Genomic DNA, 18777 nt, shown 5'->3' on the forward strand with positions numbered 1-18777 from the left:
AGGAAAAGCAATGGGATTTTATAGGAACCTTGTACTGCTACTGATCTTAGAGGAAAGGTATTCAATTTTTTCCCACTGATTGTGAAAATTTGATTTGTCGTATATGTTCCTTTGGTGTTGGAGTTATGTTCACTGTAAAAGCATTTTGCTGATTTTACTATATATGAGTTCTAGATTTTGTTAGGTTTTTTTTTTTTTCTTTTCTGAGAGGGGGCATACAAGCAATGTTCAGGAGGCCCCAGGGTTTCACTGGTGATTCTCAGCTAACTGGGCTGTCCAGTGGTTCGCAGCGTTCAGCACCCAAAATGTGATGCTTCTTGGAGCCTCGTGGTGCTGGGCACATTCAGGGTTGCACCTGGCAATGCTCAGTAGCCATATGGGACTGGGGGATTGAACCTGGGTCAGCTGTTGTACCATATTATGGCCCCTGGTCAAATGCTTTCTCTCAATCTCTTGAAATAATCATGACTCCTTCTATATTGTTGAAGCTAATATACTATGAAATTGCCGAGGACTTTTCATCTGTCTTTACCTCAGCTTTATTATCAGGGTAATATTAGACATGTGGAAAGTTTTGGGGTTTGTCTTTAATTTTTGGCAAGGTTTGAGGACAGGTCTCATGCTGATATGAAAGAGAAAATGAGTGCCATTATTGATTTTTCAGTAATATTAGAAGTTTATACATTAGAAATTATTGGCTTTCAAAATTTAAAGGTTGTATAAGAAGTACCACAAAACTAGACCCAGTGTATTTCCAGTACACTGTACTACTCTGTTTAATATAAAAAATTTCAGACATATTACAGCCTGAATGATTTAGTTTTTTATTAAATGCAGATCTGTGGTGGACTGATCTTTTAAAGTAAGAATGGATCAATACAGAAATAGTCATTCATGGCTAAGCTAGCATTTTAATGCCATTAGCAACTGTTTTGAATAAGAATAAAGCAAAAAACAAAAGATTTGGGAAATCTTATTTTTTTATTTAGAATAAAAATTTTACATTAATTATTAAATTATCCATTTATTGTTCTGCACATTAGGTGCTTTATTATATTTAAACATTCAAATATATTAACATGCATATATGATTAAAGTATAGCAGTAGGTCACTGCTTCCAATCAACTCCTAGATCATTTAGTTATCTATGTGTTTTTTGCCAAATTTTCTGCACTGACTGGAGTGTAAAGGGGAGCGTATGTTTGAGGTTTATTACTAACTTGAATGGATGAGTGAAGGGTTACTGCATTGTGTCAGACGGTTTCCTGAGTTGGCCTTTTAACAGCTAATTCAAATGTACAAAACTGTTTGCCCAGAAACATAAAATTGTTTCTCAATATCTGCCTTCAAAGTAAAGGTCAGTGCTATAGTTTTCATCTTCATTTGGCTAAAGGAATGTTATGAATTTAAAAACCCTAATTATAATCCTCAATCCACTGCTGAAGGAATATTTATCAAGGGAATTTCTGCAACAGAAGACAACCTGCTTCCTGGTTGGAACTTCCCTCTGTCAACTCTGTTCTTTGCTTACCTGTCCATAGTGAAAATCTTATTCAGGCCAGTGCCAATCTGGTGCCCCTCAGTGAGGAAGAAGGGGCTAAAGGTGCCTTGCTAGTCCCACATTCCTGGCACTTTTGCTGAAGACTACCCTTTGGCTCCCAGACACTGATTTTTTTTTGGGGGGTCACACCTGGCAATGTTCAGGAGTTACTCCTGGTGGTGCTCCGGGGACCATATGGGATGCTGGGAACCGAACCCGGGTCGGCCGAGTGCAAGGCAAACACCCTACCCGCTGTGCTATTGCTCCAGCCCCTGATGCACACTGATGCTTTGGGGGACTTCCCTACTTCCTCTACCCAGAGGGACGTCACTTCTCACTTCCCTTCACCAGGCTGCCTCTTCTCTTGGGGTATTTCAAAGCTCCAAGTTTCTAGCAGTGCTTCTTTGTCACCTAGTGTGTCCAAACGATCTGGATGAATTTGTTCCATTTCTGAAAAGTTTAAGAACTTATAGAATTCTTCCAATATTGCTAGTAAGGACTCCCGTCCACTTCAATGTGTAAATGGCCTTCACCATTCTTGATTTGTTCTGAGGCTAAAAAAAAATTGCAACTAGAGGGCAAAATACACATTTCAGCAACATCTGCAAGAACACTTTATTCCCACATTGGTGCTGGAGAACATTCTGTTCTCCAATGTCTCTAAGCAGGGCCTGGTTCATAGTTCTAATTAATTACCTTTATTAACGTAGAGCTAAAAGGAGGTGGCAACTTGAACAAGGAAATAAAAAGCATTGGACCTCATCAGACTAGTTCCATAGAACTGCTTCTTAACTGAAGGTAAAAGAGCAGTCACTTATTGCACATAATAAAGCAGAGTAGATGTTTAGATTGCATGGCACATTCTATTTCCAGCATACCTCTCCTGAATATACTAATGACAAAAGAAACAAGTATTTTCCTCATTTAGCACAAGTAACAAGTGTATTTGCTATAGAATTAACAGTTAATTTGATGCCTCAAATGAGGTAAAATCGCAACATTTTGCACAGCAAACTTTCCTTGAAACACTTATTCAGATCTTGGTTAAAATTGCTGATTGTCACATTAAAAAGCTTCAATTTCAAGTTTGCTCACAGAAATTAAGAAAAAAAAACCCTCAAAAATCCAATCATTATTTGGGTAGTTTCATAATGATGATGTTATTGCCATCCCAGAGGGGGAAATGCCCTATTGGTTAATAGTTTCAACAGGAAAGCACTGATGCAGCCACTTTGTGCCAAAGTCTGTGCATTTTCTAAGAGAATGCATACATTCATTACATCATTCATCATTTTTGAAAATATGCTGAAATTCCTTACAGACTCCTATAGCATCTAAATAACAAGAATTCAACAATGATAATGAGCTAACACATCATTTCCTCACAGTCCTACTGAGTTCTATGTTTCCAGTGCTGTGCTTATAGAGTATATGATTCCAATTAAGGAGAAACCTAGATCTACATGGATAACATACATGGAATGTACATGGATATGAGGCAGCTGGTGTTCTTATGTTAAGATATAGTGAGTTGGAAAGATGGTATTTTCTAAGGACACAGGACCAACTATCAGTACTCTAAAACATTATGTATGATTGAACTACGAAATACAGAACATGTAAATATCAGAAGATCAAAAAAATGTCCCCCGAAACCCACAAAAGCATGGAGCCCAGTACAATCTTGAAAAAGTAGTCAAAACCTCAAGTATACAGAGAAGCAATTCTGATTTTGCTTTGTTTTTAAAATATGTCATAATTTAAAACTATAGTCTCTAACATAAAAAGCATTTTTTTTTCAAGTGTTATAGCTCAGAGCCTAGCTTTATATTTGGCTTAATCATTTTTTTACCAGTTTAATTTATAAAGCTCGTAATCTTGCCAGCAGGGCTTCAACTTCGGGAATGGATTCATTTTTAGAAACAGTGCCAAGAAGTTCCATTTCCTTTTTTCTGCTGCTTTCTACATTACGGGTTTCCTTCTTCTCAACTGCCGTGATCCTCCCTGTAGACGTGTGAGTGTCTAGATTATAATTAAGCTCCTTGGTGACTTGAGTCCTGGATGAGTTGCAATTGATACTGTGGTGTGAACGTGACCCTTCTGTCAACTGCGATTTTTGATTTTCTACAGAAAGGAAAGAAAATAAAAAAGAACACGTAAAATTCTTCACTGTGATAAGGCTTGTGCACATTCTGAAGCATGCATTTTCAATAATCACTTTCAATTAACAAGTACTCTTTAAGAAACCACTCAACATAGTAAGTTAGATTCAAAATACATGTGTTGAAGTTAACAATAAACAAATATAATAGACAACCATTTCAGTAGCACTGATGTATGATTTCCTTTTTTTCCTTGATGCTTGAAATGCCTATCACTTGGGTATTAACATGTGTCCTGCATTTTATTCAGATCTGTTAAGTGCAATCTAAACATAAGTTTTTGTCTAACATCCTTCTCATATAGCACTTACCCCTTGTAATTACTTTAACTCCTTTACCTCAGCTTTTTCCTTTTCATAATAATTGGAAACATCATATCTTGTTTTCTTGTCCATTAAGTGTTTCATGACTAGAATATAAGCTCTGAGACAGCAGGGTCATAGTGTAAAAAATTCCATGGTGACATAAATTGTTTTCCAGAAAGCTCTGTTGCAAAGTATTTGCTCAATAAATAGAAATTACTTCTACACTTCTTGATCCAAGAAAGACACTATTTTGAATGATGTAATAAATTTTCTTTTTGAACTAAATCAAAGTTTCTAATAAGAATTTTAAAATCAAAATTTGATAGGCAAACTGTTAAAATTCTCCAGTGTAAGTTAATTGTTTCATATATCCATTTATATCTACACAGACAGGCATAGAGGTACACATGGAGTTGCAATAATTAATGACTCAGTGGTTCTGGCTGATTGACTTCCCAAGGAACGCTAACTTTTCTTTAAATTAACTTTCCCACTATATAACCTTATGAATGATCTTTCTCATGGATCTCAAACTTCTTAAAACAGACACCCTCAATATTCATGTAACCTTGAACAAGGCTTGAAAATGGCTTCAACAAACTTGACATGACATTTAAAGTTTTTTGGTTATTTGCTGAGAGATGTTCCATTATCCCAATAGTAATGACTTTGGAGCACGAGCAGTCACTCATGACAATGTGTTTTATGTGAGTGCTGAAGATTCCAACTGAAAACAGCTTGTACATTAAAAGGTAGCTGTTGAAGATATTTACTGCACTGTCATTTCCTGACCAGGGGCTTCAGTGATGGATGAGTATTTTACACACTTTCTTGGACGATCTCAACAAATTTTAGGAGTATGATCACCTTTTAGCTGTTGGAAGAAAATAAATACGCTTTTTCCTATCAGCTTCTCTATCAAATGAGCTATTGTTACTCAAAAATCAAAATTTAACAGATCAGTGATTTTCTCCTAGCACAGTTTATGCTCTAGTTTATAATGTACATATTTGCAGTAAAGAGCCTAGTTCACATGGTACGACTGTATTTTCCATAATCACACATTTCTCCCCCTAGTGCCTACTCTCCTGCACCCCAAATATTTGAAAACTTGTAACTAAGTGCAAAATTTCAGTCAAATTTTACTGCTTCTTACAGATGTTTCTATCTTTATCACTCAATTTCTTATAAATTATTCTGATGGTATTGCCAACAAAGCTGGGTTATTCTGCAATAGGGTAACTGCTTAAATGTCTGATGGCAGAGAATAGATTCAATTGGTTAGAATGATTCTAAATATGCAAATAAATTACTCATAGGTGACAAAGTGAACAGAGCTTAGGAATTGAAGGTAAAAATCCAGGTTGAAACCCATGGTCCATCATTTAGTTTTAGCTGGTAAACTCTCTGAGTCTTAGGGTGTAATAATCCACCTCAAAAAATAACTGTGGGAATGAAAGGAAGCCCTGTGGATAAATTCCTATTTCCAGTCACTTGTCTTTGTCTATCAGAGCTCTCACAGAACGAGGGCTTCATCCAGATGCTCTGACCTTTCTGACTTCTCGATGATTTTACTGTGAGGACTGAAATACATTTTATTAATAGCTTGTGCGTGTACAGAACCTTTATAAGGCATCTGTTGCACTTTAAATACTACCACCCTCAATTTTCTTGAGAAGTAAAGAGCAAAAAGAGGTTAAGTTATTTGCTTAGGCTTCGTTAACTGAGTAAATCACTACCGAAGCCAAATGCTGTCTTGAGCGATACTGAAACTGTCTAGAAGAAATTTGAGAAGCTTTTTGCCAAGGAAAAGTGATAAGTAATTCAAGCTAAGTTTCCTAATAACGATATCTTGTACTTGAAAATGCTCTCTCACACACTGAATCTCCCACCAAATAACTTTGTAAAGCAGATGTACTTTTATAAACTATCTTAGCGGACCATTTCCAAGATCATTGTGTACTTCCTTGTCTCATTTAAGTTCATGATCAGGAACTTCAAGGATGACCTTAACCCTGCTAGTTCTTTTGTCCATTCATTCTTCCATTCTGCAATAGACAACCATTTCCCACCACCTCCTTTCAAACACCCAACCTGCTTTCCTTCCTTCTTCATTCATAGACACAAAAAGACAATTCCCGTAAGAGAAGTACTTCCACCCTGTCCTCATCCATCAATTCATTCATTCACATATCATTTTCACTCTGTTTTGTCCCCCAAGGACAGCCCTGCCATGTGAGCACATAGAATACTCACTCTGACTAGCAAAGAACTTCCGGCTGCTAGTTATTGCCTCTCTGCATCATAAAGTTTGCCTTTATGTGAGCATTCCCCTCAAGACAATCTGTTGTAATAACCCCAATCTTTACAGAAAAAATAGGTTTCTATTTGACTTCATATCCTGCTCCATTTTTTTTTACACCAAGTTTGTTGACACCCTTGTAGCAAAATACATAAAAAATGAATGGCTCATGCTTGCTGTTTGTTCTTCTTTCGCCATTTTTTTTTTCCTTTTGAACTCACTCCAATCATGCTTTTGACCCCTTACTCTTCTGAAAGAGCACTTGTCATGGTTACAAATAAACTGCATGTTGCTAAAACAAGGATTACATTCCACTTGGATATTATAGTTCTCTGACTTGACCTTACCAGATCTCAGGCTGAAATGGCTAGCAGAGTCTGGACTTTTTTCTTAAAGTGTCCACTCTTGAACTTCTCGGGAGCCTTAGATAACAGTGGGTAGGTCAAGGCAGTGAGTGCATTGTCTCACATTGGAAAGCTGACAAAGAGTTCAGGGGCTAGCTTTATAAACAAAATGGTACGAGAAAAAATAAGCTGGGATTTTGTTTTAGGCTTGAAAATGAAAAATCTTTTGTGGGTAGAAATAAGACCATCCCCCCTAAAAGATGCCTTTCCGGAGAAACCACGAAGGACAAAAATGAAGTGCATAAGGGCTGGGGAGATAGTATAGCTGCCTTGCATGCAGCCAACCTGGGTTGGTCCCTACATGCTATGTGATCCCGGAATGTTGAGGAGGAATAAAAACTGAGCACCACTGGGTATGGCCCCCAAACAAAATAAAGTGCACAAGAGTTTTTTTTTCCTTCCTTTAGAAAGAATAAGCTTATATGCTATTCATAGTAGCCAAGATTTGAAAACCACCCAAGAACAGGTGAGTGAACAAAGAAACTGTGGTGTACATGTACAATGGATATTACTCAGCCATAAGAAAAGATGCTTATGAGATATGTACAATCACTGCTCTATGGATGAAATTAGGAAGTATCATGAAACCCAAGGTGGAGGGACAACTGAAGAATGATGTCTCTCATTTGCAGAATACAAAGAAACAGAGTAAGGGTCTTCTACCACGGGTTATTAGTTATTTCCTCAGACCCAAGTTTGCTAAAGGGAGTGGGGAATGAGGAAGGGAGACTATTATACATTGGTGAAGGGATGCTAACATTCTGGTGGAGGGTATGGTATGCCAGAAACTCTTAACAGAGTACTGTAAATCAGAGTGCTTAAATAAAAATTAGAAGGAAAAACTCTGATCAAAACGTAAAGCTGTGCTAGAAATTCCTAGTTAAGAAGGCTTCACTTCAGCCATTGAATTGCCTCATCAGCGCCCCCTTCAGGGCCAGAACCACAGACGACCTAAATGGTGGACTCACCTTGAAGGAGCTGATGAAGAAACATGTGTTAGAGGATTCTTTCCTACTCATCGTAACCATAGGAAAAAAAAACGATTACAGGTAGAAGAAACTCCTAAACTGAAAGTCCACTTTTATACAGAAATATCACCATGGTGCTGGTTCAAAGTTCCCTTTTGTCGTACTATTATTTTAAAATTCTGCCATTGGTGATTTCATGTGGGCTGACCAGGAGACCCACATACTTAATGCCCTTGAAACAAGCAATTCGTTTCTAAGTGGTTCACTTCAAGCATCAGGGGGCTGAAGAACCCTGGAACTTGGAGGACCCTCTACATCAGTGTTCAGAGGCATGAAATAAATTGAATGAGGCCAATGGGTTCATCTTTTTCATAGGAAATTTCATAAACCTCTAAATATGAGCTCTCGTACATAGACTTTTTCAATGAAAGATGAGGCTGAGGTGTCAATAAAAATAGAAGCACTTTCTATTCCCCATTAACTCAAACTCCTACTACTAGGCATATTTAAAATGAAACTAAAAATATTAAGGCCATGTAGGATGATTGCTTGCTTCTCCCGGGAGAGAAAGCTTCTGCTATCTTATAAATCAAATTTAAATCTGTTTTTCCTCACTCTTAAATGTTACAATTGACATAAAAGAAGTAACTTCTAGGAAAACTGCCAATATCCAGGGTCATTGGTGACTGTAGTGCAGACAGACAAGGACCCATGGCTATTCTTAGATCAGGACAGTTAGGGAATTGAATTTACACATCTTGTATTTATGTTTACATGGCAAAAATAGGATCAGGATAAATGCTATTTTCCTTGAAGACAAAAAATAGACCCCCCCCCGCGTTATTTCAATTTACTTCCTCATACGATTCTTACTATAAGGGTTGATTCTGGGGTACCACCACAGCTGTTTTCCTTCTTTCTGGAAACTGAAAAGTTGAAAATTGCTGAAAAATAGAATGACTCTTTAAATACAGAAAATCCTCTGGACTTAAAAATGAGAATAAAAACCCAAAACTACACCAGTGTTAACTCTTACCTATGACCTTTGGTAAGACTATAGATTTGGAAGTCAGAGAAAATGAAAAAGAACACACTATAAACCATCTTGAACCGACATTTCCATAGTTAAGAAGGTAAATATAAATATATACAAGTTGGTATCTAGGTGGAGAGATAGTTCAGTCAACAGTTGTTTTTAATTCTTGAGCTAAGAAGGCCAGGGCCCTGGCTGATGGCCCATAGGGAAAACCCTCTCTGCTACAGGAAATATCAGTTATGGTTCAGAAAGAGGCATTATTCCCTTTAAGTCAGTATTGATCCTCCATCACATTGTGGTTCTAATGGGCTCTGGCTTCTTAGAAGCACCAACTCTCAGATGAAATATAAAATTGAGCTCCTGTCTATTGTGGTCACTGTGAGCTGGTGGCAGCTTTGACAGAGGGAAGAATGTAGAGCTCTGGAGTCCTGAATTGACGGCATCTATTCAGTCTGGCTGAAGTCTGGGTTCACCTTACAATTCTTTACATTTTGCTCTTATCTAATGCTTTGACCTACTAAGTAGCTATTTGTTTCACCCCAGCAATGGCTTGACTTTGGTGAGAGAAATGATGAACCATAAATATAATTTTTAAAGTACTACTGGGTGTACATGATAGTAAAGTGTGTGACAAATATATGTTTTTAATCTATGCAATAACTGAAGTTAGTACTGGCCGCCAGCAGCTCATACCCCTGTGGTTTTCCTTACTGTTGATTTACTGATGCTACAAATAATTGTCTTCCCTTGGTTTCATTTTGCTGCTTATTTTAATGTTTATATTGAAAAATGAATTAAAAATGATTTAAAAAAAGAACTAAAGGCCATTTGGTATTTAGTTAAAATATTTTTGGAGTGCCAAGAAATTCTCATTGAAAGCAATTACCTAAAAACCAAAAACAATTACTTCCCCAATTTAAACAAAATAGACAAAGGAGAGGATGATTAAAAAAAAATCTCTGAATAGATGAGATAATTGACAATTAAACTATAACTCTGGGGTGGTATACACAGTCATATGCAGAATTCTACTTTCTCTAGTTCTCCAAATAGAAATTTAAAGACATCACTGCCAATTGCAGTTTCTTATGCTGTGTCTCCATAATTGTTCATAGTGCTAGAAGAAATTGGAGATGACGCAGGCTCCTGAGCAGAACATATAGGAGAAGTTAAGACTTTCTCCTAAAGAAAATATTAATGGAAACCCTTCTGTTCTATGGCGTATCTTTCTGAGTTGTAATATATCCTTTTCCATTGACTGCTTCTCTCTATTTGTTAACTCTCTTCCTTCAGTCAGTTCTTTAATTCAGATTTAAATTTCACCCATCCTTCTCCATTGAAACTGCTCTCTGCAAGATAATAAAAAGACTCAGCATTCCTAAACTCAGTGGCACTGTTTCATGCTTTGCCTTCTCTTAATCTGCAACATTTTAAAATGTTGCAATAAAGAATTTGGTTGATCTTTATTCTGTTTCCTATGAGTACCTCTAAGTCCTTGGAATTTCCAGAGGGAGGAAAGTATCTGTGTTTCTTACTGTGGACTCTTAAATAGTTTATGGTAATGAGAGATTTGGGATTGGGCATGGCTAGGTCAGAGAATAGTCAGATGCTTTCGAGTAAGGGTTTTGAGTCAAAATACATGAGCCTGATCATGAGGAAAGAAAATGGTTCAATGGTATGGCAAGCACTGCAACCACACAAAGGTACAATTTTCCCCTACTCCCCACACCTTTTTTTCCATGTAGACTTAATGCTTAAGATTGATTTTTCAATATCAGCTGAAGAAGAATCTGCTTAAACAATACATTCTTTTTATCAGGTAACTCAATTCTGGGATACATCTGTGTTGAAGACCACATCAAATAAAAGATAATTTGTTTAACTGTAGACTTAAACACCCCTTTACTTCTTTCCAACCTGTCACTGAGTATACACCACATTAGCTCTACCTAAGATAGTAATATGTTTAAGGAGTTAGAGACACAAACTTAAATTAATCCAACTTTGACCACTTCCATGATAGAAGTTCCATAAAGGCAGGGTTCTTTGTTTATTAATTATGAGCATCCATTCCCACAAGTACCTAACAGTGTCTGGCTCTTAATAGTGTTTTTTTTTGAGTGACCTAATCTAAGCATGGAATAATTTTATTGTCCAGTTCACTTAGTATTCCATATAAATTCTTTCCAAAGAAAACACTTTGGAATAACTTAACCTGGGACACAATTAAACTGAGGACATATGTTTTTTGACTCCTGTGTAATTTGTTCTTTCTCATCTTGAGTCTAAACTGATTGAGTCTGAAAACTGGGCTACGTAGGCAACTTAATATCCTAGAAAGAAGTCATATTAAATATTAGAAAAATCAGGTGAAATTAATTTTAAGAATGTATTTCACTTAACTAAATACCATTTCTCATTTATTTCTTTTTTTTCTTTTCCTTTGGGGACACCCCAGCTGTCCTGAGCTTACTCCTGGCAGAGGCTGGGGGACCGTATGGAGTACTGAGGATGGAACTCAGGTTGGCCAAGTGCAAGGCAAGTGCCTTACCTGCAATACTTTCTCTTGGAACCTCCTCCTTTCAATGCCATTTACATCTGCTAAAATAAGGATATCTTTAACTTTTGTTATGGTCATTGTCTTCAAAATCAAGTATGTGTTTTATGCTTTTGTAGTATGTTTCAATCAGACTTGCAAAGTTAGCTAATTTGCTGTACAGGATGGCACCAGTGTAAAGCCTGCACTTCCATGAGTGCTCTTACCACTATTTTGAAATGAATATCTTTATAAAAAAAATTTCGGTGTTGGGCTGGAATGATAGTACAGCAGGTAAGGCGCTTGCTTTGCAAGCAGCTGACCCAGGATCAATCCCTGACACCCCATATGATACCCCAAGCTTACTAGGAGGGATTCCTGAGCAGTGTATAAACCATGGTGTTGTTTAAAAATAACAACATAAAATTTCAGTGTTCAGTACTTTTATCTCAAGTTAGTTTGATACTATTGGAAAGCTAAATAATAAAGCTAAAAATGGTCTAGTAATGATGTAAAAAAAAATTAAACGTTATTTCCCATCTTTATTCATTTGTTTAATTGCTCATTTTACCATATTTAGCCAAAACACTTCTATAATTTATAAACCACCATATAGGTATACAAAGTTCACTTGGTTAAAACAAATACTTATGAAATCAATATTCACTTGGTTAAAACAAATACTTATGAAATCAATATTGCAAGCTCTATCCCTCATATGGACTAGTAAAATTTGTTCTATAGGTTGTTCTAAGAATTACATATGAAATATTATTATAGAGACATGTGCTATTTGAATTACAAAGAAAGACAAGCCAGATATAAATATATCACTTATTAATCTGACAATCAATAAAAGATATGTGCTCTTCCAGTATATATTTTTAGTTATATTAAAAACAAGTGAAAAACTGTGTTCCAAAATTTAGCATTTCATTATGATTTGGTCTTATATAAAGAGGAAGTAATGGTCATACATCCTTAGTAATTATGAACTTCAGTAGCTTCAATGAATGGTAAACAGTGATTAAAATTAAAAAAAAACACAATTATGAATGATATTGAAATATCTAGTTCTGTTATTGACTTTCTTAACAAGTGCAATCTGGCCACCTTTGAGTTGCCAGTCAGATGCCTTTTTACTTTTATTTCAGAGTTCTGTATGTTTTAGTACACCACTAAAATTTCTAGGGATCCAACTTATTAGATCTGACTCATTCCTTCCAAAATAGAACTGACCATTTTTTGGGTCATTTTCCTATTCATTTAAACATTTTATCAAATATTATTTTAATTTTATGAAATAAAACTTTAATTTTATTTAATATTAATTCAAAATAAATTATTCAATATTAAACCCAGAGATGGATAATTTCAACAGAGATAAGTAACTTCAGATTTAAAATGGTTACATTTTGAAGCAAGAAGTAATATATGTCATGTACTGATAGAAAACCTAATATTATATTTAGCAACTATTTCAGCTTATTTAACATGATTTCTAATTCCTATTTTCATATGGATAGCTTTATTGACTGATTTTAGTACCTTATTTCAGAGTCTGATAAAAGGCAAGAAGATACTTCTCTGAAAAATCCACAAATATATTCACATATGTCACTATTTAGATATCCATTCTATTCAAATTGGAACAGGACCTACACTAGGTCAAATTGTGGAGTTAGCACTCTTAGACTCGGGAAAGAATTGACATATTTTGATTGTTCTAGTCATAGCGTGGTCACATTATCTTGAACTAGATTGATAGTTCCGCGTTCCATTATCAAACTGTGAAACCACACTTAGGAGTTTGGTTTTGTGAATTTCTAGAAATTGAAATTAAAAAAAAACAATCTTGGCAATCTTGGTCTGAGTCACAGAGACTACCTTAAAAATACTACTTAGACTGGTACACTACTGCCTCCTACTGTCATCCTGAAGAAAGTGAATGTCTTAAAGGACCTTACTCAAGCTGATTCTATTTACCAATCATGTAGATCACTGGCTTTCTTCCTCCTGAATATAATTGTACACTATCCCTAGTGCTAATTATCTGGACTTGTATCCTAGCAAGATATGTTCTCTGAAATCTTTCACTGGATAATATCATTTGTTCTTTTAGAATTCAATTGCACATCATTTTTTTCTTAAGTTTTCCATTTTTTTTCTTTCCCTTTCTTTACAGTATTTTCCTTTTCTTCATTCAAAGGCTTATAACACTGTATGCAAATAGAGAAAAAAATCATTACATCCTTTAGCAGATTTCTCTTAAATAAAAATATAAGCAATCTGGTATTTTGCTACTAAAGTAGAAAATGTCACAATTCATTATCTAGGAGAAAGGGTTAAAGACTTTAAAGTTATGTACCTAAAATATAGAGGGACTATAAACTACTTTTTTCTAGAACTAGCATCTGTGGTTCAGTGATTTGGGTGGTGGCTGTAGACTCCCCAGCGCTCAAACTGCCATTTGATTTCTGATGGTTTCAGCTGAGTCAAAGTAGATCGATCTTTATTTTAAAGGTGAGATTTTTGATCGGCAAAATAACTCAGGCAAAGAGGACCTTTCTGAGAAGCAGCTTCCTTTTAATGAGTAAACAAGTAAAAGGAATAGGTCAATGCCTCTTCCGTTATTTTCTTACAAAAAAAAAAACTCCATTAGTTAGGTTCCTGTAAAACCCTAGACTGCACTGAGATCTCTGAAAAATTTGTATCTGTAAACTAACTCATTTTAAAGGCAGCAATGGCTGAGCCCATGTTTCCTAAAACCGTACAGACAGACAGCTGAGTGCGGCTAAGTAATTCCCCATTTTCTCTTTACTGCTCCAGAATCTGCCTCTGGCTTCTTTAGGGGCAGGGTCTGTTGCCTCCTAGATCTGCTGTTTCTTCCCCGGCCAGGGCTTTTGGAGCACCTCCTGTCTCTATGGCAACATGAAGCACAAAGCACTAGAAATGTTCTGTACAGCTAGCAGAAGAGAAATGAGAGTGTAGTACTCTTGGTAAACTAAGGAAGGTGCTGACTGCAGGGAAATAGATGGAGGAAAAAGATATGCTCTGTTCCACTTCTCATAAATTCTCTTCGAAAAAGCTGCAAGTGTTAGGGCTGATGAAGGGGACTATCACATAGCAGAATGTTCTCTTTATTATTCAACCTGAAGATAATATAGCTAGACTTACTCTATCTCAATTTGGGGCATCAAAGTAAATGTTGTGCCCATGTCTATATAGTTCAATAGTTCAGAAGAATCAGTTTATCTATACAAACTATTGGTAAATTCAATTTACTGATAAGAAACAGCATTCTTTGTGTGTGTGTGTGTGTGTGTGTGTGTGTGTGCGCGCTCGCGCGCGCGCAGTAGCACAGCGGGTGTTTGCCTCGCATGCGGCCAACCTGGGTTCAATTCCTCTGTCCCTCTCAGAGAGCCTGGCAAGATACCGATACCTGCACGGCAGAGCCTGGCAAGGTACCTGTGGTGTATTCGATATGCCAAAATCAGTGACAACAAGTCTCATAATGGAGACCATATTGGTGCCTGCAAATCGATGAACAACGGGACGACAGTGCTACAGTGTCACATTGGTGGCCTCAGGGTTTAATCATGGCTTAGGGTAGACTCTCTTCACACTTTTCAGCACCCGAGTTTACAAATTAACAAAATTTGTTATGAACTCTGATGCAGTATCCCAACAGTAAGACTAGAAGAACTCCTACGAAGCTAATTATATACTCAGAATTGAGACTCCCCCGCCATGGTAATAACAGAAATCGTAACAGTGTTGGTTTTGATTTTTGCGTGTTTGAACCCATCCATTGAAATGCAGCTATAAGCTATAACCACTAGAGGTCAGCCAGTTACCCCCGTCCACAATCATTAAATTCCAGTTGTCAGTATACGATTACCTTTACTAACCACAGGTAACGAAAACTGTAAGTAGCACAATACATTATTTTTGATTATTTAGTAAACATATTTAAAGATATTTCTGAGGATCTAAGATTTTTATAGTGTTATTATAATTCTACATTAGCTCTATTTAAATTGGAAGAGGAAAGAAACCATAGCAATCACTGAGCAGGTCAACATCACTTCCGTTATTCTAAACACCTTCATAATTCCTGGAACCCCAAATGTGGAAAGGGCCTCCAGCAGAATAAAACACAGGATGGGGGATTTTGAAATTTCACTGAGTCCATTTAGTAACCCTAACATCCATGTCCTTTCCAACATAAGCCCATTCTATTTCTCTAAAATCTCGTCTCTGTTTTTTCTTCTACGTTAGAGCCCTATGTATCAGAGTCAAGATTTAATTATCAAGGGTGCTTCTGTCAATTAGAAAGGGTGCTGTGTCATCATGCCTCATCTGTGCAGTGATAAGCCAAACAATTTTGAACAGCAGGGAAAATTTCAACTGTTAATATAGTCAACTACAATGAATTTCCTATTTATTTCTAATAATAACATTAGCAATTTGCTAATAAAATAATCATAAGATTTTTTTTTTCTCCTTGACTCAGATTCTGTTTTAGAGAAGACGAACAACTCAATAAAGCCATACTAATATGCTCTAGTATTTAAGTGCCCTATCTGCATGAGATGCTTTCACATGAATCATCACAACCCAGCGAAGTATGATTTTTATCTTCTCTATTTCACAGATGATTAAGAGAAGTTTGGAGGGGTTAAGAAACTTGCCCCGGAGTGGAGCTCTTTATTCATCTGTGGAATATAGAGAAAAGAAACAAGGGAATAGACAGTACGGAGTGATGGCAAACCCTTGGCTTTGGGTCACAAAACTGAAATTACCAAACGAAAGGGGACTGGGTGGGAGGAAGGAATGAAAAGGTGGACTAGAAATAACTAGGATAGTGGTGGAGGGTCTTAAGCATTTCAACGGTGGTGAGGGGCTAGTAACTTCGGTATATCAAAACTATAAATGTACATGCACTCTATTATAAACATTTGACCTAACCCATAATTAAATGAAAAATGAAATGAAAAACCCCAAGTCCTCTGATTTAGATTCAGTTCCAAACAAAAGCATAGTTAAGTTAAAGAGAAACCATTGAAGCAGTGAACATTATGTTTGTATTCGTATCAGAAGCCAAGAGGGAATGGAGACACTTCATTTTTGCCAATATTCTACTTGACAGATACCTTAATATGTTAAGCTTTTTAGGTTAAATTGACTCAAAAATTTTTCCTGAGTGTTTGCTTCTATGGTATGAAGAATTGCCTATACTTATATCTTCAATATAAATAGCTATCTATTCAAGGAGTAAAGTCGATGGCCCAAGACCTCCAGCACACTAAAAAATACTCAATTATTCTGACATTATTGTACATAAAGCTTTTCCTTTTAATTAATACTACTTAATATGTGCCAAGTAGAGAATCCAGAAGTATACATTTTCTAGTTTTTCATTAGATGTTACTATTTTACAATAATTTTCTCTCACAAGCAATCCATAGTTGAAGAAATGACTTTTCTTTTAGGAAATAGTTCATTTCTTGAAACTAAGATGTGCAATTAAAATTTTTTTTTTTTGAGGTATCAGAGCTTGAAGTTATTTTACAGTTGTCAAGTTTACATGGATCCCTTCTCAGTTATTTGGATCATGTCAGTGTTTATTTCCTTTGGGGGTTGTCTAATCCCTTTGTTTATATTTTGCATAGGTATGAGATAATCTGTTTAATATCTTTCAATTCTACCCAAATTGTAGCAAGCTGCCAAAAAAAAAAAACCCAAACCAAACCAAACCAAATACCCAAAACTCTTATTTTTCATGGCTGAATAGTATTCCGGAGTGCATGTTTCTTCATCTACTCCTCTGTTGTTAGACACTTGGGATTTTTCCATATCGTGGCTATTGTAAACAGTGCTACAATAAACTAGATTATAAATTCTTAAGGGATTTATTTTTTGTGTTCTTGGGATGCAAACACAGGAACAGAATTGCTAGGTCACAAAGAATATGGCATGCATTTAAATTTTTCTCTTTAAGTATACCTAGCAGTTAGTTCTACCTGTAATATTAGTTCTTCATTCCACTGTCCTAATCATTGCCTTTAATAATTTATAATCCCTCAAATATAATTCACTGTGTATCTACTTGGTGTTGCAGTCTTTCTGCATCCCTGCCATAAGCAATAACATTTTAAAAATCATATACTACCTGAGAGCAAGTCTGTGTTCATTTCAGCCTCTATGGTTTCAAAGGCAGTACTTTCCACACGGGCTTGGGTGCAGGAGATAATAAACACATGAGTCCTTGTCTTACAGAATACTTACAGAAATCTGATCTCTATATCTATGGAGATGTTTGCTAATCATGCTCCCTATAAAACAAGGAGAAATGACAAAAACTACACAGAATGTTCAATTATTACTTTCATTAAAACAATCATTATTTCTCTTAACTTGTGATTTTTTTAGCAAAAGTAGCACCTATGATATTTAAATCCGAAATACAAATGTCCCTATCCTGTGGGTGTGTTAGATTTTAAAAGAAAATGGTTAGGGGGAGAATGTCATTGGGAACAGTAGATGATGAATGATGTGATCACAAACACTGACGCTACCAGGGCCTAATTAGAGAGACTCTTCTATGGGAAATTAATGAACAAGATTAGAGGAGAGAAAAAAGGAGAAGGAGGCTATGTAGCAGTGCAGCTATGGAGTTGATCAAATCATGAAGATTGTAAAAAGGATGAACGGGGCAGGGTTTGACCAGTAATAGATGAAGAAGGAATTGGACTTCTAATTAGACATACTGCTTCTGAAAGGCTCTTGCTCTCCAGATGGAGTTGAGAATGGTGCTGTCTCCATCGTTCTTCCAGTGCAGTTAACCTCCTATTACTCTCCCAGTTGTCAGTGCTGTATTAAATGGAGAAGAATGATCTGAATTCATGGTTCTGCCTGGGCCTCTCTTAAGAGACAGTTGTTCCAGTTTCTTACTCTACAGACAGTCTGAAAACAGGTCAAAGTGCTTGGAGATTAAGTCACTTCCAGGGGACCCTCCTTAGCACTTATCCTACCCTTCCCCTTGCTTAGTCTGGCAGAGCTCTGACCTTTTCCCTCCCTGCACTTACCATAGCAATGAAGTATCTGAGTACTTACATCGTTAATATCTGTCTCATCGACTACATCCTACAAGATAAATCATTTACTGGGTTGTAATCCACATGGTATTGATGATTTATTGTGCCGTTCTATGTGTCAGACATGAAGAGTACCTTTAATAAGGTTTCCCCAGTGAGTGCTCCCATATTCGAGAAGCTGTTAATAACCCCATTGTACAGGGGGAAAATCAAGGCCAAGAGGTCATATATGATTGGTCAGACTGTGACAGTGCTCTTGGTTTTGCAACTCCGATTCTTCTGGTTTTCCTAGAGATGCGACTATTACTTCTTCAAGCAAATTAAAGCTGCACCATCTTTTCTTTCTGTGGGAGGCACATGGAGCTTTACTGCTTTCCCGATTTTCTCAATAGATTTGGTTGCAACTGAGCTCACTGTCACAGA

At 36.5% G+C, this 18777-nt stretch overlaps 1 protein-coding gene across 4 annotated transcripts in view; it reads right to left on the reverse strand.

Moving 5' to 3' along the window:
• Positions 1-1033: 1033 nt before the first annotated feature.
• Positions 1034-18777, reverse strand: part of DIAPH3 (diaphanous related formin 3) — a 517599-nt gene continuing 499855 nt past the window's right edge. For all 4 annotated transcript variants that reach the window (XM_004603995.2, XM_055141227.1, XM_055141217.1 and 1 more), the window contains one exon: positions 1034-3665. In XM_004603995.2, coding sequence (XP_004604052.1) covers positions 3403-3665 — 263 coding nt within the window. In that variant the 3' untranslated portion in view covers positions 1034-3402. The remainder of the gene's footprint in view (positions 3666-18777) is intronic.

This window comes from Sorex araneus, chromosome 1 (assembly GCF_027595985.1).
Source record: "Sorex araneus isolate mSorAra2 chromosome 1, mSorAra2.pri, whole genome shotgun sequence".
Classification (NCBI taxonomy): Eukaryota; Metazoa; Chordata; class Mammalia; order Eulipotyphla; family Soricidae; genus Sorex; species Sorex araneus.